Raw genomic sequence first — 27,365 nt, forward strand, 5'->3', positions numbered from 1 at the left:
TGCAACCGTTCGTTCTCCTGTTAAAGTTTTGACGGTTGCTGTCAGCTGTCAATTCTGACAGTAAAAAAACTAAACTAAAAAAACAAACTCTTGAAAAACAAAAACAATAAAATAATGTCCATTTCATCATCGAATTAAATTAGTAACAACTATAATTAATAGTGCACTTCTTCCTTATAAACGTTTAAAATGGTCGTGTGCCCCCCGGAGCATTGCCTGCAAGCCGACGTGGTCTTCCTTATCGAAGCCACCGCAGTAAATGGGGCCTACATTTCTGACATAAAAACTAACTATATTATTCCTTCCTTAGAGTAAGAAGCCTCTATAAAATATATATATATATATATCTTAAAAACTGTGTAATATTGTAGATATTTTAACCAAGGTAGCATAGATGACACAGTTCTAGCCTCGGAGAATTCAAGTTCTTTTTATGGCATTGTTACTTATCAAGCCGCTGACTGTCTACCCAATTTGGCTACAGACACTTTTGGGCCATTTACTAGTCCGTCGAAAGTTTTGGCTTCAATCGATAGATTAGAGTGAATATTTTCTTTTTATCTGTTTAGGGCTTTTTTAAACATTTTTTTTTAGGCTTATTGGTGGCAAAGGTGAATCTCATGGTAACATAGCAGAAGGCTTGGCGACAGCTTTGTGTTGCTTCGAGGAGCTCCAACCAAAAAGGGACCCAAATATTGTTGTACAGAAACATTTGATTTTAATTTGCAACTCTCCTCCTTACATGATGCCTGTATTGGAATGCCAGATGTATTCAGGAAAGAATTGTGAGCAATTGGCTTCGATTTTGCTGGAAGTAAGTGGAATGACAATATTTGATTATCCATTCGTGGGTTTAAACATTTATTTTAGAAAAGTATTAATCTGACAGTGATATCACCGAGAAAAATCCCCCCTTTATATAAATTATTTGAAAAGGCTGGAGGAGATTTGTCATCTTCACAAACGAAAAATTACGCCAAAGACCCAAGACATTTAGTATTATTAAAAGGCTACAGGTAAGGGAATAATTATTGTTTAAATACCTTAAAACATTTACTCATTTTACACTTAAAAGTCTAAAAGAAAGACCAGTGAGCCCACCTCCTGGAAGTGTTAATAATCAGGCACAGCCAGTATCATGTATGCCGGTAGCTTCAATGCCCAGTCCGCTACCTGGCAATGATAGTCCCATACATGCCAACACCCAACTAGGAACCCCACAGAATCCGAATATGATTGGAAATAACTCTCCTACAGTTTCCAGTGGCATGGGTCAGAGTCCCGCTTATAGGTCACCAAATCATCCACAAGGTAAAAAAAAAACTTGTGATCACTCGGGTTTTAGTGAAAACCTTCTGGAAATTCCCCTAAGGGTTTTTCTCTTAGACAAAGTTCGATTTTTGTGAAATTAAGTGCTCCTCAAACAAACTTTACTTGTAACTAAAATTGGTGCAGTTCAATATTTTAGCTATAAAATGATGTTTCATTTATGAAATTGTTCCTCAGGGATTCCTGCACTCCTTAAAAAAATATACACTCAGAAGTTCTTGAGGTACAAGAATCCTTAATATAACAAATTATTCCTTATGAATTTCTTTAAAACTTTACATAAACTATCCTAAAAATGCCTGTACTAGTTTTATAATTATCACATTTGTAATTAGTGGGAAGAATCATGCAGCCTAATCAAATGGGTCCCATGGGCCCCATGGGACTCCCAATGCCCGCTCCACCCGGTTACCATGCCGCCACAGGTAAACCTAAGAATGTATTCTTAAAATCAATAAAAAAAATATGCAAAATTTAGCTGGTGTAAGACCCGGTTGGCAAATGCCGCCCCCGACCCAACAGCCGCGCCCCTACATGCCCCAAGTGAATTCCAGTCAGCCCCAAGTGAATACAACAAGCGGAGGTAGTGCCCTAATAGCCCAACTGAACCAACCGCCCTCCATAGCTACCGGTGGGGTTAATGTCAATCAATTCGGGCAAAGTAAGGGGGCGTACTGGAAAATTTTGTGATATATTATAAAAGAAACGTTTGTGTTTGTTGTTTTAGTCAACGCAAACTCGCCAATCAACAAAATCCTAAACCCCCAGCAGAACATTCAGCCCTCGATGGGCCAAAACCCGGGTCAGTTGCCCACCTCGATGCCCCAAGTGTCGCAGAACAATCCGGTGATTACTTCGCAAGCCCAGGTGGGTCAAATAGTACTTTTTTTAAATTTATTTATTCACGTTGTAGATTATAGGGTGGCCTTGTGTATGTTTTGTGAATTATTTAAAAGCAAAAATCATTTAAACTAGGTTAGTTCTTTTTCGTAAGCAACTGATGAACACTGGAAGATGGTACATTAACAGATCGCTTAAAATCGCCAGTTTATTTCTTCCAGGCAGTTGAGGTTTAGAAGTTGCCTCTTCCAAGGCCAATCAAATGGAAGGATCGCCCAAAAAATTATGTTAAAATAACGTCACACATATTCTTTGTAAATGTTCTATATGGTATGAACTACTCCGAGAAATAGTTAAAGCATTAGCGATTACACTTTTAGATTATAGTGCCCAAGAACGATTTTTGATCTATAAGGTGACCACTTAAACTCCAATATCTCAAAAACTAGTTGGAATATTTGTATGAAACAAAAGGCATGATATTCGGAAGAATATTCTTTGCAAATGTTGTTCATGGTATAAACCTCTCCGAAGAATAGGTTAAGAGTTATTGGCACTTTTAGGTGATAATGCCCAAGAACGATTTTTGATTTGCAAGGTGACCACTCATTTTAAAGTCCAATATCTCAAAAACTAGTTGGAATATTTTCATGAAACAAAAGGCATGATATTCGAAAGAATATTGTTTGCAAATGTTGTTCATGGTATAAACCTTATTGAGAAATAGGTTAAGAGTTATCGGCACCTGCATGTTTAAGGTAACTACTCATTTATGACTCCAATATCTGAAAATCTAGTAGGAATATTCTTATGAAACAAAAAGCATGATTTTCAGGAGAATATGCTATGCGAATATTTTTTATGGTACAAACCAGTTTGAGGAGTAGTCCAAATTATCAAACATTTCGGCACGTTAAGGTGATAGTGTCCAACAACGATTTTTGATCTTCAAGATGACCATTCACTTTAAACTCCAATATCTCAAAAACTAGTGGGAATATTTTCATGAAATAAAAAGCATGATATTCAAAAGAATATTCTTTGCAAATGTTCTTTATACTGTAAACCCAGACACATAATAAAAAATCCCCCAAAACCCTGGAAAGTTGAATTTTTAAAAAAATAATTTCCAGAGTTCACAACCACCCTCGCAACAAATGGGAGCGAGAGAGAGACACACCATATGGCACGGCGTGTTGGAATGGATCGAAAAACCGAAAAATCCCACCGATCAACAGAAAGTCACTAAACACGTTCCCTGTCAGGTCTCTTCTACATGTAAAGACGGTGAACCCGAAATGTATGTTAAAAATTGTGAGGTTAAAGGCGGGTTTTTATTCATTGATTTATTAGGAAGGCAGACGGTTGGCCACAGAAACTGATAATGCAGCTGATGCCCAAACAGCTGATCGGCAACATTGGCGGTTCTTACTTAAAAAATTCGAAATCGGTGCTGTTTCATCCCTCGCAGTGTGAAGCCTTGGAATCGTTGACGAGGGTCATGAATTCCGGATTCGTAAGTCCTCCACTAGACTTATTTAATAAGGACACATTGTAATTACTAGAACATGATTTTTGTAGTCAAGATTTCATTAGAATCCATTCAATTGCTTTTGATTCATAGGCTGGTTGTGTCCATTTCACTAGTAACCCAAACCCCGCAGCCTGCGACATAAAAGTCTTAATCCTGCTTTACACAAACGACAAAAAAGCGTATTTGGGCTTCATACCGAACGATCAAGGGGCGTTCGTCGATCGTCTACGTAAAGTGATCCAGCAACAAAAATCCACCCAAATGAGACAGGCGAGTGACAAATCACTGTAATACACTTTCTGGGTATTTTAACTCGAAGTTTCAGGGTGGCAATGGTCAGCCAATGAACCCCGGCCAACCGGGATCCCAACTACCCATGGGAACGATGGGCACCGCCGGTAATAATCCGGTGACGTCACAGCAAAACGCCCAGCAAGGCATGATGATATCGCAAACCAATACGATGTCAATGGGGGGCGGACAGATCACGCAAAATTTAAATCCCCAAGGTACAACAGCTTAGAGTCTAAATTCTCTAGTCTTCTGGCTCCATATCAGTAACACCCTAACCTATAAATGCTTTTCAGGTCAAGCGGGTTCCAGTTTAGGACCCCCGAGTGCCGCCATGGGACAACAGGGACAACCAATCAACCAGTCCGGTCAGTCTCTTAATCAACCGGGTGGCAATATCGGGCAACCGGGTCAACCGGGTAATACGATGGGTCAAATCGGGCAACCGGGGAATCCGATCGGACAACCGGGCGGCATGATGGGGCAAAATGTGGGGCAACAAGGTAGTAGCAAAAGTAGCAATTTTTTTTTTCAATCCAATTGATTAAAACTACCCAATAATTCCAAAACGATTGTATTTACGAGGAAACTTGTTAGGGTCTTTTTGGTGAATAGTCTTATCGGTTTTCATATGAAACTAGAATTAATTAAATCGGTATAGGGGTTTTCAGGATATATAGATTTTTGTAAAGCCTTTGATGGCATCAAGATTTCTTTAATTCATTAAAAAACCACTCAATAACTTCGAAACTTGCATTTACAAGCAAACTTTTAAGGACCTTTTTGATAAAGATACTCTTCGGCTTTCATATGAAGCTGAAACCAACAAAATCGTTAAATAAGTTTTCAAGATATTTCGATTCTTGTAAGGCCTTTGATAATATTAAGATTTGTTCAATCCATGGAAAAACTACTTAATAAGTTAGAAACTATTGTTTTTACAAGGAAAGTTGTGAAGTTGTGAAAGAAACCCATCTGCTTTTATACGAAAGTAAAATAAATCAAATCCTTCCAGGGGTTTTGAAATATTTGGATTTTTGTGAAGCCTTTGATGTTATCTGTGCAGATTTTTTCAATCCATTAAAACATTACTCAATAACTTGGCAACTGTTGTATTTACAAGAAAACTTGTGAAGAGCTCTTTGGTAAAGAAACTCATTGGCTCTCATATAAAACTTAAATCAATCAGATCGTTACAGGGGTTTTCAAGATATATAGATTTTTGCAAAACCTTTGACAATATCAAGATTTTTTTATAGTATTAAAAAATTACTCAATAACTTGATTTTTGATAAAAAAAAATCAATGGCTTTTATGTAATACTAAAATCAATCAAATCCTTATAGGGAGGTTTCAAGACTACTCAATAACTTGGGAACTGTTTTATTTACAAGGAAACTTGTAAGGACCTTTTTGATAAAAAAAACTCATTGGCTTTTATATGAAACTAAAATCAATCAAATCGTTACGTGAGTATTCAAAATATTGAGATTTTTCTAAGGCTTGTAATAATTATATAAAAAAATTATTTCATATACCTTCTATAAGACCTGCCCGACAAAAATACCTCATCTATTTGGCCTCAAGGAATCAGTTTAATCAACTACACGAGTTTCGCTCTAAGCCGGAACGTCATCAGTCCTAAAAACATTGTAAAAGGGTCGAAAATTAAAAATACCTTGAAAAAACTAACATCAAACACAATAAAACGTCGTCTTAGCTGGGATCGAACTCAGAACCTTTAGTTGACACGGATCGTTAATTTATAGAACAGGGGTTATGAGTTCAATCCCTGTTGGAACTAAGAAAGGAACTAATAAAGGTATTTTTACAACAATTCCAAATAATGTCAAAATCATTCATCAGATTATCGTTAAATGACTCACTTTTATCACAACACATGATTTTATTAACCGTTCTGTATATGTATATAGTCTTTTAACTAATGGTTATTATTGTCTATGTTTGAACTTTTAAATTATGTAAGTTTTGCTAATTTTAAATTGTGACGTACGTTAGTAGTGTATTTTGTCAAGATATTTTACCCCTTTAGTTTTCTGTTAAATTTTGACCCGTAAATTTGATAATTTTAGTGAAGCTCTTTAAGTTCTATGAAGTTTACTTGTACAGCTTTTAGGTAGTACTGATGAGGGCTATTTATTATACGAAAGCAATATACACATTTAATTAGATCTACGTGTACACACACAGTCACTCTTGCAACTTAAGGTATATTTAATTTTTTGCCTCAAGTTCTCTGGTCGTTTTAGGCCAAAATCAACCGAACATGCAACCGGGAATGATGGGACAGCCGGTGCAGAGGGCCCCGTTCGAGAATCAACTGCAAGTCGAAAGACAACAAAACCTGGAAAAAATCAACAAGTTAAAGCAGACTTTGGAGGCGGCCCAGCAGCAGGAGCAACAATACAAAACCCAGTTGGAGAGGATCAGTCATATGAAGACCTCGCACTTGCAGGAAGCTTTGCAGGCCGCTCAGCATACGGAAATGCAGTATGCGAAGATTTTAGAGGTAAGTTTTGTGGGACGGTACCACGCAATAAAATGACTCACTATACCGACAAAAGATTAGTTTATTCTATGAAGTCGAGAGAAGAAATCTATAATTCTACAATAGAACAAAACTTATACCCTCCCTTTTAATTCTTCACGTACAAAAAGAGTAGTGCCACGTTGCCAAGATGAATTGTTGCTACATGACTCTAATTAACAAGTTTGAGCAAAAGCAATAAATAAAGATCAAATAAGGGACTTTTTGGACGAAATATAGTTTAACATTTATAATTACCAACAGCAACGCATGGCGGCCCAAGGTAACCCACAAGTGCCCCAACCGAACAATCCGCAACAACAACGAATGATCAGACCGGTAATGACCAACAATCCCGGACTAAGACATCTCCTGCAACAAGTAAGTAATCCTGAAATCCCCTCACAGCAAAGTTTCGACCCATTTTTATGGATAATTCTTCAGGCAATTTTTGATTTGATTGTTTTTAGCAACCGCAGTATAGGCAACAGATACTAAACAGCATGCAACAACAGTTGGGTAATAACGGCAGAGGGCAAATGGGTCAACAATCAATGTCCAACGCCCAAGGGGGGCAGCCCAATCAATTCGACGACGTGTCTAATTTTGATTTTAATATGATGTAATGCCGTTTATTTTAAGGTATTCGGTGCATAGGGTAAGAGTATTGTTATGTAACCTTAATAAATCCGTAATGAAATGATGAGTTTTTTTTTAAATCACTTGAAACGTAAAAAAATTGGGAAAAGAGGTAAATTGTGATTGTTCTCAAAAACTACTGATTTTTTCTTATATTTATATGTTGATGCATGATTTAAATCACATATTTATCTTTTATCTGACAACTGTCTACCCAATTGAAAACTCATTAGTTTTCTATTTTTAAAAAAATAGAAACTTTGAGAGCCAAAAAAACTTTCTAACCAAAATAGAAGTTAACTTGATATTGGAATACGATCGGGCCCTCCGGGACCTGAACTGTAAGTTCTTGAGGTCTATTTCGCTTATTTCTTTTTAATTTAAAACATCGTTAAATATGAAAGTTTTTTATTCAAATTTAACGGTGTTAGTGCCCATAAGATTTCTTAAAGCCTATTTTCACATACCTTTTTCTGATCTTCTCTTTTTGTACGTCGTCGTCTTTACACAACTTTACGTCTCTATCAAGGTTATCTCATTTGCTTCACTTTTTCACCTCTGTGATCTTCTTTTGTAGGTAAGTAGATTACAATCGATTTGTGTTTATTCTAGGCAATTGAAGCAATTTCTTAATCGAATATCCAAATCTATAGCGGAGAGGTAAACAATGGTATGTCCATAAAAGCAATATTTAAAATAATAAGGAAAATAAGTTGTTATCTTAATTCCCTTTAAGATTTGAGTGATTATTCTGCATTGTACGAAAGTGTAATTGGGGTATTTAACTTATCGTTATGACGGTTTTTATTAACCACTATTTTTAATTTATTTGAATTTGTATTTAAATTTTAATTTAGAAACTGTATCTTAATTTTGAACTTACGACTTTTTACTCCTATTTGAAAAAACAGGTAATCATAAAAATTTAAGCTTTATGTTGCACAACCAATTTTATTTCTTTAGGTTAACATTATTAATGTACAAAAATTTCTTTACAAAAAATGTTTCTTTAAAAAAAATTTATTAAACAAATAAATTGCGATTCATAGAAGATAAAAAATCAATCGCTATCTTCTTCATCGGAACTATGTTGGCCTTTTGCTTTAGAAATCGGAAGATTTTTAAAAAAATTATGAAATTGCTTAGAAACCCACTCCAAACTTTTTATTAAAAAATCATGTTTTTTCTTTGTTATTCCCTTTGAGTTACTGCACAGACTAGGCAATTCATTGGGCAGTGGCATTGGATTTCGAACAGATCTGGTCACATTTAAAGTTTTAAACTCTTCATCGTTAAATTTCAGTTTGTAAAATATAGTGCTACGATGATCAACTTTAATTTGAAAATATACAACTTTAGATATCAAAATTTTCTTTAGATATCATTATTTTCTTTTTATTAATAAAATGATTATAGATATTATATTACATGTAGACTATACAAATAGTCAACATGTTTAAAATCAGAAATATCTAGTTTTATAACAGTTGCGCCTGTGGATCTTATTAATTATTGCCAGTCCTAAGGAGTACATATTTCCATGGTTGGTTGCTTTTTTAAAGTCCTTTCAATAAGAGCGTGTACGTGATCAGCTTCCATGTGTATTTTCAAGTTTGGACAAATTTTTAGTAGCCACAGATAACTGAGCATCATAATAATATTGCGGTTCTGGCTGGGGCAGTTGTCAGGAGATACGTTTCTTTACCCCACTGATATGTGGAGATACTACATTTTCAAAACTGAAAATACAGGCAACCTACAACGCAGGACTTACTATCTTTTACCATAATATAAAATTGAAGAAGTTCAGTTCGAAAATGCTATTAACTCCATATCGAGTAAAAATGGAGTTACGACTGTTTACCTCTCTGGTACAGAAATACTTGCAAATAATTTGTGTATATTCCAAGACAAATTGATTTCTTGCAGGTATCTTTAATTACCTTCAGGCTGATTAACTTTCATGCAATTGAAATTAATTCGTGTTTACTTTAGACTGTAATAATCAAATGTGATTCTTCCAAGCAGTTGAAGTTATATTGTATTTCCTTCAGATAGAACAATATCCTTCAGGTTGCACTTCTAGATTTAAAAAAAAATCAGGAAAGTTTTCTTGTTTCCTCCTGGAATTTGAAGTTATGATGTACAACTTTCAAGCAATTAAAATCAAATATAATAATTGTTTATTCCATAGAGTTGAAATCAATTTGTGCTTGTTGTAAAATATCGAAGTAAAGTACGTTTTTTTGTTGAAATTATTTTTTTTCAAGAGTTTAAAAGTATTGAATTACGTTTCTACATTCAATAGTAAAGAAATATATTTATGTCGCATGTCTATATCTAATAGTAAAAAAAGAGTTTTGTAAAAGCAATTTTTCTCAAAAACTCTTGATGTTTAAAATTTATTTATTGTTGCATAAAAGTTACTTTATTAATTGGAGAACGTGTCAGTCTTTGAATCACCTGGACGAATAGTAAAAACTACCTCCTTTACCAATAGTAAAAAAATTTTCGGCAAGTATCTTTGTAATATAAAAATTAACACAAAAGACAAATTGTGGTTTTCTCAAAAACTATTGATTTCTCAAATTTATCTATTGATGAATAAAAATTAGTTTATTAACTGGAGAATGTGCCAGTCTTTGAATTACATATGTATCTCTAATAGTAAAGAAATGATGGGGTTTTTTGAAAATCACTTGAATTATATATTAATTCGATGGTGTGTTTCCATATGTAGGTATCTACAAAATGCTTTATATTTAGGAAACACAAAATGAAGTTTAATAGGCATTATCAAATCTATAAAAAAACACATTTTAATAAAACTCATCTTTTTATTTATATATTTTTTATTTGAATAAAATTTAAAAAAAAATCTTATAATGACCCAGATTTTCGAAAAACATAAATAATAACTAATTTAAACAGGAAAAATGCAGATAGCCATATTTGGCACATAATACTTTCTCAAAGTTGTAGTGATGCGAAAAGCTATAAACTTAAAGAACCAATTCTAAACATAATAATGAAAGATAAAAATAATTATTAATAACATTATTGTAAGAAAAAGTCTTCGCCCTCAGGGTCATTTACATCTTGAACCACCGTTTCATCCTCATCAATGGTTTCGTCACTACTTAGCAAACTTGTAAAAAAGAGCCGGCAGTCATCTGGGACACTTCCAGAATTGCAAATTTCTTTTAAATGTTTCAGCTTTAATGCTGAAATTTTCCTCGTGTAAGGGTTTGAGATATTTTTCCATGGAAGCAACTATCACTCGTCTTCCTCTGTGTGGAAGAATCATTATACTTCTGCGAAAATCTTCATCAAAATCTGTTTTAATTTTCATTGTAAAAGGGAATGCCTTTTCATACCTAATCCACTTAATATGATGCCAATTAACCACATTCCCATTTTGATCCTTGTTTCGGTTGATCATAATTAGCTTTGCCAGGGTTTTCCAGTCAACAAAAGCTATGTCTTTTTTTTTGAAAAAATTCGTACCTTAGGGTAATTTTTTTTGCATTCCGAGCAATGGTTGGTTACCCATTCATGCGGCAAATAAACTGGGACATTTTTGGATGCTATTTCAATTCTTGCGTGCATTGAATCGCATTCCATTTGGCTGTGTCCTGAAACCAGGAACTTTTGGTCAATGACCTCTATCGGTAAAACTTGTACGGCATAAATAAAAATAGCGGCAACAAATTGATTTTTATTTTGGCCTCCACATGTGTCACTAAAGAGCCTTATATTTTGAATTGATGTAGAAAGACTTTTGAGGTGGTGGAATAAACAAGATGCTATTTTTCGCATGGGCCACGTGAACCTTCTACTTCAGACCACATGTAGCATTTTCCAGAATAATCTCCACAGTTAAAAATAGTGAAATTGTATGTGGCTAACTTCGTCTTGTAAAAAAGAATGGGGTTAGTGAGATCTGTTGGCACATACAATACTTGTTGCAAATCAAAGTTGGCGGAATGTATTTCTTTAGGATTTTCCTTTGCTGCATCCTTACTTATCCAAAGTTTTTTCCTATCTGGCTCTTTCTTTATTTTTAATGTGTCTTCATAGTTTTGCAGCAAATTTACTTTGATTTCCGTGTTAGCAGATTCATACGCTGTACATGTTGGACATTGATCCTTTCGAGGCTTATGGAATGATAGATTAAAACTTTTAATCGATGAAAGAGACTGTAGGAAATTTCTGAATATGTTGTTTTAAAAAATTTACTGCATCTTCTGATATTTTAGAGGTACCATAACCGCCTCTCTTATCTTTTTCTGTGGTGTTACTATTTGGAATTCACAAAAATATATTTTCACAGTTCCAAAAGTAGCTATGTGATTTTAAACATATTTGGACCTCATAAAATAATTTGAAGAGTAGATAGACACTTTTCAAATTGCCAATTTTGGCGCCAAATTTAAATTTATCGATATAGCCCCTTTTGGAACTATTAGAAATCCTTATTTTCAACAAGGCTATGTAAATAGCTCAAAAATACAATTTTTGAAGATAGCCACATTTGGAACCAAACCATCGAATTATAAAAATTAGCAGAAAGACAAATTATGATTTAAAAACCATTGATTTGTAGGTTTGTTTTATTGATGCATAAAAGTTAGGTTATTCATTTTACCTAAGTTAGTCTTTGAAACGTCTTTACCTGTAATAATAAAGAAATTATGAGGTTTTCTGAAAATCACAGACGCCTAAGTTTTTTAAAATTTAAAAACGTGTTATATAACCTAAATAAATCAATGAATTTGCCACATTTTTTCGGTTATTAAGTAGAAAAAAAAAACAAAAAAAAAATAAATCCATCTAACATGGAACAATAATGCTTTTATTCTTGTTCAAAATAGAACAATAAATTGCACTACACTTAACTATCTAAAATAAAATAATAGATTTTTACGCATTATACATTTATACAATTTGAAAAATAAAAATGGTAAAACATAAACCGATGTACAATATACAGTAAGTTGTGTATGTAATTATTATATTTTGGTTGGCGAGTAAAAGTTGAAACTGATAATACTGGAATAAAAGTTATAAAGCACCGTTTGTACAATAAAATAAAATGTTTCTTAAACATAAATGGAATGAAGGGAATCGTAAAGATTAACGTATGTAGTAGTTCTACCCTCACCTCTGCCGCATATATATATATATATATATATTAACATTATAACATAGAAATCTACTAAGATGGCTACAACAATTATTATTGTACAATAATATCGTGAAATTTTGGTGGTTCAACCATTTTTCTCAATAATTAATAAACCAAGACAGTGAGGAGGAGGAGGAGACTTAATTCTAACTTGAACCGTTTTAATCTTCCAAATTCCTGAACGCCTGCTGGATGTCCTCGTACAGTTGATCGTAGTCGGCCTTAATTTTAGCCTCGCCATCTTTGACCGGATCTTTGAACTTCATACTGCTCAGCTGGTACAAGATGTTACTCATCGAATCCCTAATTACGGCCCAAGTGATTTTGTTCTCCGATTGGGCCGTACTTTCGACGGCGTGTCTGGCCATATCGTACAGACCGATCATGTTCTTTAACATACCTAAAAAAAAAAAAAGGATTTGTAGAGGCCGTTTCTTATACTGATTCTTTTCAGGCATTTAAAGTCAGTTTTAGTACTGAACTACAATTCAAGCGATTTTCTTACAAGAAAAGCCCAAAAAAACTACCCGGAATGTTTTAATTAGTAACTTACCGACTGTTTTATAGAAGGGACAGAACCTATCGTAGGCAGAATAGGAGTTCTGTTGCAAGAAATCTTCCTTAAGCAATTTGGCAACCTCGAGAGTGATCTTATCGCCTTCGGCCAGGGAGGCCTTACCTACCAGCTGTACGATTTCGGACAAATCTTCCTCTTCCTAAAAGGGCCAAAATGAGTTATTAAAAAAAACTAATTGAACTTTAGCACTGTCGGCTAACCTGTAAGATTTCCTTAACTTTCGTCCTCAAAGCCACAAACTCCGGGAAGTTCTTGTCGTAGAAATCGTCCAGGGCGCGCATATATTTGGAATAAGAAATCAGCCAGTTGACCGAAGGGAAATGCTTGCGTTGGGCCAACTTTTTGTCCAAACCCCAGAACACCTAGAGCGGGAATCATACTTGAAACAATCGTAATAATAGGTAAAAACCAATTTCGTACCTGTACGATACCCAAAGTGGCGGAAGTGACGGGATCTGAGAAGTCACCACCAGGTGGCGATACTGCGCCTACGATGGACACGGAGCCCTCTCTGTCCGGATTACCTAAACACTTAACGCGACCGGCACGTTCGTAGAACGAGGCCAAACGTGCTCCCAAGTAAGCGGGATAACCGGAATCGGCGGGCATTTCAGCCAAACGACCTAAAAACAGAATCTTCATGTAATAATAATACACAGAAAAAACGAAACGCTTCTCTTAAATAAATTTGGAGTCCCTGCAAATAAATATTTAATTGGTATATGCCAAACAACTGTGTGTTTAAATGAAATATGATAATTATTTCAAAATATTTTTTTAAATTATTTGAAGCAAACAAATATTTTTTTAAGACAAGAAACCCTATTTTTATTTAGACACACTGATTATTCCGGTTAAATAAATTATTTAGTTTTACCAACTATACATTTATTTGGGGGACTGTTCTTATTTATTTAATTTAAAACCCTAGGTTATTTCTCCCAAATAAATATTTTTTTCAAGTAAATAAGTTTTATTTGCCATTATTTGATTAATATTTTACGCAACCAAATATATATTTAACACAAACATTATTATTGTTTGTTTGTCACACATATTTATTTGATATAAATACACTGACTTAAATAAGAAGTGGCGAAGCAAAAATATTCATTAACTTTAAAATTTAAGAAATTTTAAACAAATTGGTTTACAATTCGTTTAAAAGATCCTAAATTTTAAAGCAATGAATACTTAAGCTTTGTTACATTTTTTTTGGATTTATGTACGTAGTGTAGACTTATATAGTTTGCCTTATATCTTTAAAAAACATCATTTTTTTAGGAACGTGAATTTTACGCTCTGATGAAATACAAGTAAAAACAGAAAAAAAAACACCTTTTGGGTAGAACACATTTTTATTATTGAACAAAAACAAAAACTCTTACTTATTATATAAGTATAATTAAGGCTATATAAAAATTAAAAAATTAAGCCACAACAAAAAAAAATTAATTTCTTTGGTATAAAAATGAACAAGTTCTACACTTATATAAATAAGGCTATAAAAAATTAAGCCACAACAAAAAAAAACTTAAAACTTCTTTGGAAGATATAGAAATAAACAAAGGTCTATCATATACTTATACATAATGGGGCTATAACAAATTCAGCCAAAAAAAATATTTTTTTTTGGAATAAAAATATAAGTACTTCAACGGTTTTTACCTTACGTATAAGAACTATATAGTAGGCAAAACAAGAGGCTTTAGAAGCATCAAAATAATATTGTTTTATGCTACTATTATTACTAACTTTCAAATGAAAAAACATAATATTTCATGATCTACTTTTTTGCGTCTGTTTAACAAGTATGTGATTAGTATGTCTGATATTCGGTCACGGTCCAAATTGTTTAAAGATGTCCTCTTAGCCTTAGACAAAAGTGCCTCGCCTATAACGTCTTTTTGAAAAATTTCTAGTACATTTATTTTTTCATTCTCATTTGTTCTGGATGAATACGAAAAATCTGAATCAACGGTGATGGTACTGGGTAGGCTTAGTGATGATTCGGATGATGTCGTGGGCGGGTCATTTTTGACGAGAATAATAACAGGTTCAGTTTGATGTGTAATATTCTAATGCATAACTCTGCAGAACTCGCTACGCGTCGTTCGGGCAACTGCACTCGCGTGCAAATAAAATATGCGCTAATAATAGGTATGTGGACAGAGTCATACCGCCAAATTACTAAGATAAATATACTTAATAAATTATTCAATAGAAAATCCCAAATAAAGTACCTATTTTAATGAAAATTGCATCAGCCAATATACCTACATAAGATACATAATATTATATATTAGTAATAAATCTACTTACCTCTAAATACAGGCCATAAATGACTTAATTTCCAATCATTCAAGAGGTCCTCCATCATATATATATTTTATATAATCACTATATATACGACAAAAAGAGTGAAAACACATTTTATTTTAATGCGGGATCGGGAGTAGCGTCTGCCTGTACCCTGTACTATGCATAGCGCGTTGGCGACTCTACCAATACGACACGACGCGACGTATACGAACAACCTGCTTTGAGTGCTTTGCCAGTTTCACCCCCTTCTTTTTTTAAGAAGTCTGCGACGCAAATAAATAAATATTTGCCACAAAATCAGACGGCTTGCAACAGAAAAATATATATTTAGATCTATTTTGATTTCAAATATATTTCATATAAATAATTATTTATTTGACATAAAAGAGTTACTGGAAAAATACAGCAAACAAATTTTCCAAAGACATCAAACATTCTTAATTATTCAAATAAAATAAATATTTTTTACCTAAAACATACGCAGTTTAGTTGAAAAAAAAATGGTTTATTCAAATAAATATTTATTAGGCAAATTTTCTCCATCTTTTTTCTGTGTAATAAAACGCCTATTTGAAATTTCAAACTACAATAATTAGCTTTAAAATTTTATAATAATTACAACATAAAAATGTATATACATGATTTTGATTTGGAGCAGATAATGAATTTCTCCAGTGAACATAATTTGCAGATAAACCCTCTTAAAACTAAAGTTCTATTGTTTGCGGGTCGCAACCAACATAGAAAATACACTTAATATTGAGCTTAATAATACTACTCTCACATTTTCGAATCACGTAAAAATTTTGGATCTCATTGTTGACACATCTCTTAGATTTGGTCTTTCTCTCTCAATTTATATAGTTTAAATTGACCCGATTTTAAGAAATTAAGATTTTAAGTTTATTAAAAAAGGCACCGGTTTAATTATTTAATTTCTTTAATAGTCGCAGTTTAAACATTGTCCCAATCAGACGTATTTTTAATTTTCAATGAGTTTATAGAAGAACAAAATTCACTTTCGTCCACATCGCACATATTGCTCGAAACGTCCACGTATTTAATTGACTATAATTGAAGTCTTACCTGAAATTTCTCTTAAGGCTTCGGCCCAACGTGAGGTGGAGTCGGCCATCATCGAAACGTTGTAACCCATATCACGGAAATACTCGGACAAAGTGATTCCGGTGTAAATGGAGGCCTCACGGGCGGCCACGGGCATGTTTGAGGTGTTCGCCACCAAAGCGGTACGTTTCATGATAGATTCGGTGGCACCGTCGATTTCGACCGTTAACTCCGGGAAGTCACGTAGTACTTCAGACATTTCGTTACCTGAAAATCGTTTGAAACATATCATCCATTCTTTCTCCAAGAGACCAGACAAAAAAAACTTCAAGTCAGTGTTGTCTAGGCCTGATGATGCTCCGATAGGAGCTTTTTAAGAAACTATATACACATATGTTTAAAAAGACCCTGACCTAAAGTTTTTACTTTTGTTTTTATTTAACGTGAACCTAAGTTTCCAGGAGGGAGTTGTCCTGCTTACCTCTTTCACCGCAACCGACGTAAATGATGACATCGGAGTTGGAATATTTGGACAAGGCCTGTGAAATTACGGTTTTACCGCAACCGAAAGCGCCGGGGATGGCGGTGGTACCTCCTTGTACACAGCTACAATGAAAGTGGATAGTTTTAACCCCTTTTATATTATATGCGTTATGATGTGTTAAGTACTTACGGGAAAAGTGAATCGAGTACACGTTGTCCGGTGAGCAGTGGGTGGTTGGCCGGCAATTTTTCGCTCACAGGTCTCGGTTGACGTACGGGCCACACTTGCAACATGGTGTATTTGGTGCGTTCTCCGTCGAATTCGGTCTCAAGTACCACATCCTAAGATAATCAAAATTAAATGTGTACTATTTCATAGTTTGATGCAATATATATTAAAAAAAATTTGTATAGTACTCCTAAAATAAGGCATTACTTATTTTATAGTATCCTATAGACCAACATGATTTTTTTGGAAAAACCATTCATAACTCAAAAACTACTGAACTTGGACGTTTGAAAATTCGTATACAGATTCTCCATTTAAATTAATTGGACACCTATTTCAGGGTTTTTGAAAAAAATATGTAGTATTTAGGGAAAAAATTATTTTATTTCATAATGATTTTATTTCATGAAAATTTCAAAAACCGTCCATAACTCAAAAACTACTCAACTTACACAATTGAAAATTTGTATATAGATTCTCTATTTAAATTAATCGGACACCTATTCCAACGTTTTTCAAAAAAAAAATTAAATTTTGAAAAAAAGAATTATTTAATTTCAGGATGATTGTATTTCATGAAAATTCCAAAAATCGTCCTTAACTCAAAAACTACTTAACCTACACATTTGAATTTTTGTATACAGATTCTCCATTTAAATTCCTTGGACACCTATTTCGGCATTTTTCAAAAAAAAATCAAAATTTTGAAAAAAAATTATTTTATTTCAGGATGATTTTATTTCATGAAAATTTCAAAAACCGTCCATAACTCAAAAACTACTCAACTTACACATTTGAAAATTTGTATACAGATTCTCCATTTAAATTAGTCGGATACCTAAATCACCATTTTCCAAAAAAAAATTACGATTTTTTGCCACTTACGTCCACAGTATAGTTGCCTGCCTCGGCGATATATGTCACAGTACCCTTTGCCTTTGGAGGCAAAATCATTTTGTGTTTCACCAAAGTGTTTTCATGGACCATACCATAGATGTCGCCTCCGGTCAAATGAGAACCCATCTGCAAAAAAAAAACATTCAGCAATCAAGGAACTGTAACAAATCAAAGGATCAGTTATTACCTTGATGTGGACGGGATTGAACTCCCACTGGGCTGTCCTGGATAGACATGGCACATTTACACCCTTGGGGATGTAAATGGACTGGGTCAAGTCGTTAATGTCTTTTAAGGGACGTTGGATACCATCAAAAATGGAACCCATGATACCAGGTCCCAGTTCTACTGACAGAGGTTTGCCCGTTCTTAGGACAGGGTCGCCTACTGTTACACCTGAGGTTTCTTCATATACCTGAAGAAAATAATGTTCTTATAGAAGATTACTATGAATATTCCAGGAACATTGAGGTCATTTATTTGCTAATAATGTCCTACAGAAACATGGTGCTATATATTCCTCCGAAATGAACTGCATTATCAGTGATGATATGAGTTGTTAAATCAAATGTTCTGCATCAACTCTTGCATTTATATTAAGAGTTTACATAATTCATGTTTAGTCTAATTGTTACCAAACAATCATGTGACCTGACATTATTATGGTTTTTCATTTAAAGTCCTATGACCAATTTATTAAAATTAATTATGCCGTATAGTATTGGGGTATTTCATATGTAGTTACTTACTTGAATTGTAGCCATGTCACCCTCCAAACGGATAATTTCTCCGACAAGTTCATTGTAACCGACCCTCACCAACTCGTACATAGCGGATCCGCTCATTTTTTCCGCGGTAACGACTAAAAGTAATGAAATTTTTCGTTTAAATGCCTTAAAATTTGAGGATAAAACCACAAATTACCTGGACCTGAGACCATATGGACGTATCCATATTCTCCCTCCCTTTCTTCATCTCCAATTTTCGGTAGCTTCGACATTTTGAGGTCTACAAAATTAGAAGAAAAACCTTAAAATACCAATTCTACCCTGCAATTAAATCGAAGTCACGTGAATCAAATACGAATGTCGCGCCCACAAGTTTAAGCGAGCGGCAAAGTCACTTGACTTGCCCCGCCGATAAGCTAGCTGTAGAAAATCGTTTGCCGCACTAGTGTAATTGTGACCCGAACTGTAAGATTGACTGACTACGCCTACATGGAAAACATGAACTAATATGAAATGACCAATAATTATTTAATTAAAGGGTTGCTCTTAGGGGGGATAACGGTAGTAATAATACAAAAACGGGTACCTCACAGCTAAGAATTGGATTTTTTTTCTTTGAAATCGATGGCAGTCAACCCAAGCAGAGCGCAGATCAATAGCGAGTTCAAGTGCTGTTTTAAAGTGAAAATTTTAACCCGTTGAATGCTTATAAGGAAAATTGATTAACTTATTAACCGACTTACTTGTTATCCTTATCACCTCACCCACAAAACTCACAAGACGATGTTAAAATTTATGGAAAAGATGAAAATCTATCACAAGACAGTCAGCTGACTATCTTTGACAATTGGGAATTTGCATGAGGTGACGTTTATCTTTCAACCGATGACGACATAAGCGAAAGCGTCTCTGAATGGTCGGTGGAATGTGTACAGTGTTGCCAATACTTTTACCAAAAAAAATACCGTTAGAAAAAAGGAATAGAACTAAAAACTATTTTAAGGACATATATCAACTATTAAGACTATTAATTATTTTATCATTAATTATTGTAAAAATGTACTATTTCAATTTTAAAATAATGCCCATTATAAGTTAGTTAAGCCCATTATAGTTAAAAAACTCATTGATATACGTATAAATTTCTGGTATTGGCAACGCTGTTAGATCCCGATTGGTCGATTGCTTTGACAGCCATCACACGTGATCGTCAACGCTGTCATGTCAACTTTGACATTGACACTTCATAAAAAAAATATAAACATTTCGTCAAGTGAAAATAATAAAAATATGAGTCATATTTAGTAATAAATTTCACTGAGCAGCTAATAACAATAAGAATATCAAAACTGCAAGTTCGTAGTGAAAAACAGCACTTACAAAATAATCTGGGCACTTCTAGTGTTGCCCCAACCACTAAATTAATTAACATAAATATTATTATAAAAATGGAGTGGCTATTTGGAAAAAAGTTAACACCCGAAGAAATGCTTCGCAAAAACCAAAGGGCGTTGAACAAGGCCATGAGAGACTTGGACAGAGAAAAGCAAAAAATGGAACAGCAAGAGAAAAAAGTCATTAATGATATAAAGAAGCTGGCTAAGGAGGGCCAAATGGTAACCATCCAAATTCATATTAATTAAGATTTCTAGTTTGCCAATTGAAGATTACAGGTTCTTGTTTGAATATATATATCTGTGCCCTATAATTTTAGAAGGGCTAACTTTCTTGTGCTTTGCCAACTTATTATGTTCAGTGTAATCTCAATGTGATCTTGATCGAGTTTATGAATGATGTAAAGTTAACAATAATAACTCCCACTTAACCTTCAGAAGTTTTAATTTCTTTTACTCTTGTTTACATGATAAATATTGCCATAATTCCAATTTTTTTACCTTGGAAAGCATTTATTAATTGGAAGGTATACAAAAAACAACTTATACTAGGAATCATGCTTATATGCAAATAAAAAATAATCATTCAATTTGAATATATCTTAAGAAAATTAATTATAGTTATTGATTATATGATTAATGGTAGTAATATTTACAGAATTAAATATTAAGAGTTATTCCTTATGGCAAATCTATAAAATTTGAATTATAAATAATAAACAACACAAATATTTTCTCCATGATTGTCAATGATGTATCATATTTCCATATTAGGGTTTGTTGCCTGTTGTTTGTTTCAGGATGCTGTTAAAATTATGGCAAAAGACTTGGTAAGAACCAGACGCTACGTCAAGAAATTCATGCTCATGAAGGCCAACATTCAGGCTGTTTCCTTGAAAATTCAAACTTTACGCTCTCAAAATGCCATGGCGCAAGCAATGAAAGGTATGTACTATCATTCTAACTTCTTAATGGTTAGCTTCCAAGTTTATTTTATCTAACTACTTGATTAAGTCTTTAAAACTATATTCTCTTTGACTTGTAGGTGTCACTAGAGCTATGGCAAGCATGAACAGACAATTAAACCTTCCACAAATCCAAAGGATATTGCAAGAGTTTGAGAAACAGTCGGAAATCATGGATATGAAAGAGGAAATCATGAATGATGCCATTGACGATGCTATGGAAGGGGATGACGATGAAGAAGAAAGGTTTGACAAACATAAAACAATAAATTTTAATTATAATGCAATTGTTTTGTAGTGATGCAGTCGTAAATCAAGTGCTGGATGAACTTGGTCTTCAATTAACCGATACATTATCCGGTTTGCCTCAGACAGCTGGAGCACTACCTGCAGGGAGTAAGCAACCTGCTGCAGCAGCAGCAGTTGCAGGCAAGTGTTGTGATAATAAATGTGGAGACAAATGTCATAAGTTAATATTTGTTTCAGGTGGTAATGGTGGGGTCTCAGATGCAGATGCTGATCTTCAAGCGAGACTAGATAATTTAAGGAGAGAGTGATATTATTAAAAAAAATATACTGTTATTTAATGCTTGCTTGTATTCTAAAAGTATGTATATCATATCGTTATATAAAATTATACAAAAAAAGTCAAATACACAATTTCTTACTACATGTTACAATGTATTATAGATTAAAAGTTCTAAACAAAAATATATGTATGTATTTAGGGGCTTCAGTATGTTTTTTATAATTTTTTTCTCTAGAGTATAGATTTTTACATGTTATGCCTAAAAATATACAAACTAAGGAATTAATTTGGCCTTTGATTTCTCAAATCCGTCGGTATTGTAACAAAATGGTGATAGGAACACTCCCTTTTTATACTTTTCAAGATTCGAATAAAGATGGCGCTATGTTTAAATCTCGCGGTCTAGAAGGCTGGGCAAACCGTAGCGACATCTCTCAAAGGATACTCGAACAAATCCTTACAGTCTAATAACCAGATGGCGCTAAGACACCCCAATAGAAAACCAAGGGAAACGTTTACACCAGAGATTTGCGTGAGCTGATAGAACAAAAAAAAAAGAGTCTTTCTGTAATAAGATTAAGGGCTCATCTATAACTTATTCGATATCGCCGCCCCATCTGACACCCTTAACGCGTGTAATGACACCCTACACACAATTGAATTTCACACGTGCCACTATTGTATTCCGACCCCCGTGAAATTGGGATCCGATGTTCGATGGACCATTTAAAAAACTACTTCGGTCTAGTGCCTGTTTTTTAGTAATTTAACTTGGGGGTCTACTGTGAGCTGTACGCAATATAGGTATATTGCATTGTGTCCGACTTTTATATGATAAGACATTCCTGATAAGGATGGCCAATAAAAATGATAACCAAGGAGTTACAGAACCAGTTTGAACCAGTAACTGTCGCATGCGCAAATTCGTTCTATGAAATTATGAAGGTCAAGTCAAGGGTAGTGTAAATAATTAGGTTCTTATGACTATAATATGATTAATATAATTGTTGTAGATATATATAAAGTCAAGTGCAACGATATATTAGAATGGTCACCCGTCAAAACACCAGCATTTTACTTGTCAAACAATGTAAATAGAAGGTGGATGACATTTTTTGGCAGGTGGAATGCTGGTGTTTTGACGGGTGACCATTCTAATATATCGTTGCACTGGACTTTACCTAATGCTTCTTTTATGTAATTGTGACTAAAGGTCGGACTGATTTATTATATTAACTTAAGTGAATAATAATTGCAAATGAAAAAGCACTTACCTCTTATAATTTTAAACATTTATTTATTAATTTAATAGCAAAAACAATGCAAATATCTTAATTGGAGTATAAGAAAATTAAAAACAACGATACATAACCTAAAAAGTTACATTGAAATTGACGTTTGCCGAACGGTTTATTATAACGTATATTTCGGTGAAGTGTTTTTAAAAAAATAACTATTTCTGTATACATAAACGATTATTTTCTTTCATCAGATTATTAATAATTCAAAGGTGCATTTTAAGATTAAATCAACAATATGAGTAATAACGGGAAATGTGCTTCGAATAAATGGCAACGTTGGAAAAATTTGTTATTACCGGTGGCAATAGTGCTGTTAAAATCGAACTCAATACAGGGCGTGAATTTCAAACTTTCAGAATGTTTTTTTAGACTTATAGATCATAAAATTTACAATAATATACGTAAAATAATAAACAAAACAATAATTAACCTAAAAATATGACATTGACAGTTGACGTTTGTCCTAATGGGTTATTAGCGCGGTGATGCCATAGTTCGCAAATCATTGAATTTTTCTCGAAAAGGCAACGTCGGAACAATTTATTATCTTATCGGTAAAAGCAATGTCATGACGTTTGAATTAAATTTAAATAATTATCAGAAAGTTTTTTAAGCTTACATATACAGTTTAAGCTTAGATATTTTGCAAACTATTAACTTTAGACACTTTTCTTCGGTCACAGATTTTTCGTCAGTTGTTGTATACAGGGCAGCCAAGTTATTTATCGCAATAGTGCTGTAAGTAGTGCCCTCTAGAAGTTCGATCATAAAAAGTAACAGACCCTTGTTTCTCAATCTGTATGTCCGACACTCTGTAATAAATAAAGATAAACAAAAGATTTATTAACCTAAAAGTTTGACATTGACTTTTGTCCTATTAGCGCGGTTATGACATATTTCCCAAATCATTTAATTTTGTCTAGAAAAGACTGTTTTGTTCATATAAAGTTTCCAATTTTTATTCCATATTATTCTTAATTTGAAGAGGCGTTTGTAAGAAATTTAAGAACATTACTAGCGAAGTATAAAAATCGCTTATAACGAACGGCAACGTCGGAACATTCAACACTGTCAAAGTCAAGTGTCAAACTTCATGACGTTTGTTTTAAATTTGAAAATTTATGTTTTTTTTTTCGAGTTTTTAGGGCTTGAAAACTACTTCTCCTTAAATACGTAAGAAGCTGGTAATTTTACCAATAAAAAGTATGAGGAGTTAATATCATGCCCTTTACATTATCGTAGATAAACTTTAATTATAAACACAAAATTAGCCGTATATATAAGAGCCCCATACACATCGAACTTACACGCGCCTAATACCTAAAAACAATATATAAAAAATAATTAGGGAAGTAATCCATATTATGTAGGGTGTGTTGCGCTCACCCCCTCCCCATTTGAAACAATTTAAACACCTGTTTCATCCACCTCTCTCGTACCCCCGGGAATCCCGGCGATAACAAATCACGTTCGGATAATCCCTTAAACGACTCCAGTGTCACCCTGACAAAGGGGATGTGCCGTGACCAATTATAAAACCACCCCTTTGTTAATGCCTTAAGGAGACTTTAAATCAGCTGTATTGGCAATTTTTCCATGTTTCACATATCTTCTTGCCTAGTTTATGTATATGTAAATAAATATACCTTTTATATACTACTTACCTATGTCTTGCATATGTTCAAGATTAGCTTGGGGGAGGAGGGGTGGCAAACGAGGGTGGACTGTTTGCCTAAAATATCATTTTTTAAGTTTTAGGTGTCATTTATCTTTTTATATTTTGACACCTTAAGCCCTTGTAAATGACTTGCAAACAATTCAGGGAGGAACATGGCATGTTGTATTGTTGCCCGGGATTATACGTATAGAAGAACCTTTGATTTATCTGGGTCCATATGTTAGTGCATAAGTTGCAGATGCTTATATGTTTTTTATTTTTAAAACATAATGAATCAAAAAAATGATCGGAATGTGTTGGCAAACACTTGTGAATGTATAAAGGCAAGTAAACATTGCAACATATATTACGTCTATTAGAAAATGTATAACAAAAAATACCAAAAAGAAAAGTTCCAATTTAATCTCCACTTTATCTTTCTTCCAATTAAAACAAACATCATTTTATAGGTGCTTGGCAAATAAACCGAATGCCATATACGTGTTAAGATTACATACATATTTGTGTATTTTTACAACAATAATGCGCGAGGTTTGTCGTTTGAAACTTTTACGTGAAAATAGCAAAAACAGTCACACGATAATTGGCAAATAACGTAGATATTTGCAGACCCATCTGGCGTCGAACCTGTAAGCGTTAAAATTAAATAAGCGGCCTCCGGGAACATCTGGGGCCCTTTCGCAGTAAATCTGCATCCCCCGGGAATATCGAGCCAGAAGCGAAAATATTTTTCTTGCTCGTTTTCGTGTATTTGTTATACATTGGCTTCTATAAAGGGTATACAGGGATAACCATGGGTATGATAAAACTTCTTGGAACTTTATGGTCTCTACATTTAGCAACAACGCACGAAAGTGGTCACGAGTAACTAAAAATTCACTCAGTTGCAAATAAATACTCGCAGTCCGTTCAATGGCTCTTAATTGGAGTTAGTAGCCTTTGGTTACTAGCGAAATTATTCTTCGGATCATTTTATACTATAACCAATATTTATAGCATAGTTTATATGTTAAATAGCCTTTTAGTTATTTCAGTTTTAGTGGGAGTAAGTTGGCTAAGGAGCTTGAGACACCGTCCACCGGGCTTGAAGCCGGATAACTTGGAAACTTTTCCATGGATCACTTTCTACTTTTAATAAAGTTTTAAGCATTATATTTTCTTACTACAACGCAATTTATTTTATATCTCCATCTTTAATAGTCTTCGAGTTATTTTAGCTTTAGTGGTAGCAAGTTCGCTAAGGAGTTCAAAAAACTGTCCACTGGATTTGGAGCCAGATAACTTGGAAACTTTTCCATGGATCATATTTTACTTTTAATAAAGTTTTTAGCATTATATTTTTTTATTACAACGCAATTTATTTCATATCTCTATCTTAAATAATTTTTGAGTTATTTTAGCTTAAGTGTTAGTAAGTTTGCTAAGGCGTTCAAGAAACTGTCCACTGGACTTGGAGCTAGATAACTTGGAAACTTTTTCATGAATCATTTTTTACTTTAAATAGAGTTTTTAGCATTATATTTTCTTATTACAACGCAACTTGTTTCATATCTCTATCTTTGATAGTCTTTGAGTTATGTTAACTTTAGTGGTAGTAAGTTCACTAAGGAGTTCAAGAAACTGTCCACTGGACTCGGAGCTAGATAACTTGGAAATTTTTCCATGGATAATTTTTTACTTTTAATAAATTTTTTAGCATTATATTTTCTTATTACAACGCAATGTGTTTCATATCTCTATCTTTGATAGTCCTTGAGTTATGTTAGCTTTAGTGGTAGCAAGTTCGCTAAGGAGTTCAAAAAACTGTCCACTGGACTTGGAGCCAGATAACTTGGAAACTTTTCTATGGATCATTTTTTACTTTTTATAAAATTTTAAGCATTATATTTTTTTATTACAACGCAGTTTATTCCATATCTCTATCTTTAATAGTCTTTGAGTAATTTGAGTTTTAGTGGGAGTAAGTTGGCTAAGGAGCTTGAGACACCGTCTACTGGGCTTGAAGCCGGATAACCTGGAAACTTTTCCATGAATCATATTTTACTTTTAATAAAGTTTTTAGCATTATATTTTTTTATTACAACGCAATTTATTTCATATCTCTATCTTAAATAATTTTTGAGTTATTTTAGCTTAAGTGTTAGTAAGTTTGCTAAGGCGTTCAAGAAACTGTCCACTGGACTTGGAGCTAGATAACTTGGAAACTTTTTCATGAATCATTTTTTACTTTAAATAGAGTTTTTAGCATTATATTTTCTTATTACAACGCAACTTGTTTCATATCTCTATCTTTGATAGTCTTTGAGTTATGTTAGCTTTAGTGGTAGTAAGTTCACTAAGGAGTTCAAGAAATTGTCCACTGGACTCGGAGCTAGATAACTTGGAAATTTTTCCATGGATAATTTTTTACTTTTAATAAAGTTTTTAGCATTATATTTTCTTATTACAACGCAATTGATTTCATATCTCCACCTTTAATAGTCTTTGAGTTATTTTAGTTTTAGTGGTAGTAAGTTCGCTAAGGCGTTCGCGAATCTATCCACTGGACTTGGAGCCAGATAACTAGGAAACTTTTACATGTATCATTTTACACTCTTAACAAAATTTATAGTACTATATTGCGTTAATACAGCGCAGTTTATTTCATGTCTCTATCTTCAATAGTTTTTGAGTTCTTCTAGTTTAAGTAGGAGTAAATTGGTTAAGGAGTTCAAGAGACCGTCAACTGGACTTCGAGCTGGATAACTTGAAAACTATTACTTGAATCACTTTACTCTCTAAATAAGATTTATAGTCCAACGCTTTCCTGATACAACGCAATTAAATTC

The 27,365-nt window shown here is 33.6% G+C and overlaps 4 protein-coding genes across 6 annotated transcripts; 2 read left to right on the plus strand and 2 right to left on the minus strand.

Moving 5' to 3' along the window:
- Positions 1-48: 48 nt before the first annotated feature.
- On the plus strand, positions 49-7,243 carry LOC126741620 (mediator of RNA polymerase II transcription subunit 25-like). 2 transcript variants are annotated; one of them, XM_050448130.1, is made up of 16 exons: positions 49-311; positions 372-542; positions 595-814; positions 871-1,016; positions 1,076-1,311; positions 1,665-1,754; positions 1,808-1,990; positions 2,057-2,196; positions 3,303-3,469; positions 3,523-3,685; positions 3,794-3,973; positions 4,029-4,212; positions 4,291-4,500; positions 6,265-6,524; positions 6,807-6,923; positions 7,013-7,243. In XM_050448130.1, the coding sequence occupies exons 1-16, from the start codon at positions 190-192 to the stop codon at positions 7,166-7,168; spliced, it is 2,745 nt and encodes a 914-aa protein (XP_050304087.1). In that variant the 5' UTR covers positions 49-189; the 3' UTR covers positions 7,169-7,243. The 2 variants fall into 2 exon arrangements, with proteins under 2 accessions (XP_050304087.1, XP_050304088.1); XM_050448131.1 differs by having other exon boundaries at positions 50-311; positions 4,291-4,497.
- A 4,772-nt stretch (positions 7,244-12,015) lies between these two features.
- On the minus strand, positions 12,016-22,866 carry LOC126741047 (V-type proton ATPase catalytic subunit A). Of its 2 annotated transcripts, none has more exons than XM_050447323.1 (12): positions 22,833-22,866; positions 18,867-18,950; positions 18,692-18,804; positions 18,130-18,357; positions 17,931-18,068; positions 17,007-17,158; positions 16,815-16,939; positions 16,355-16,600; positions 13,367-13,569; positions 13,147-13,308; positions 12,923-13,085; positions 12,016-12,769 (listed from the first exon to the last, which is right to left on the minus strand). In XM_050447323.1, exons 1-12 carry the CDS (start codon positions 22,849-22,851, stop codon positions 12,531-12,533), a joined length of 1,872 nt encoding a protein of 623 aa, XP_050303280.1. In that variant the 5' UTR covers positions 22,852-22,866; the 3' UTR covers positions 12,016-12,530. The 2 variants fall into 2 exon arrangements, with proteins under 2 accessions (XP_050303280.1, XP_050303281.1); XM_050447324.1 differs by lacking the exon at positions 22,833-22,866 and adding an exon at positions 19,414-19,560.
- LOC126741048 (charged multivesicular body protein 2a-like) lies at positions 19,908-21,844 on the plus strand. The gene is made up of 5 exons (XM_050447325.1): positions 19,908-20,286; positions 20,865-21,009; positions 21,110-21,275; positions 21,328-21,458; positions 21,516-21,844. The coding sequence occupies exons 1-5, from the start codon at positions 20,119-20,121 to the stop codon at positions 21,584-21,586; spliced, it is 681 nt and encodes a 226-aa protein (XP_050303282.1). The 5' UTR covers positions 19,908-20,118; the 3' UTR covers positions 21,587-21,844.
- Positions 22,867-23,412: 546 nt separating the features above from the next.
- Positions 23,413-24,811, minus strand: LOC126740895 (uncharacterized). The gene is made up of 3 exons (XM_050447067.1): positions 24,647-24,811; positions 24,524-24,591; positions 23,413-23,671 (listed from the first exon to the last, which is right to left on the minus strand). Exons 1-3 carry the CDS (start codon positions 24,694-24,696, stop codon positions 23,475-23,477), a joined length of 315 nt encoding a protein of 104 aa, XP_050303024.1. The 5' UTR covers positions 24,697-24,811; the 3' UTR covers positions 23,413-23,474.
- Between the last annotated feature and the right edge of the window lie 2,554 nt (positions 24,812-27,365).

The sequence above is a fragment of the Anthonomus grandis genome, chromosome 10, assembly GCF_022605725.1.
Source record: "Anthonomus grandis grandis chromosome 10, icAntGran1.3, whole genome shotgun sequence".
NCBI classification, from domain to species: Eukaryota; Metazoa; Arthropoda; class Insecta; order Coleoptera; family Curculionidae; genus Anthonomus; species Anthonomus grandis.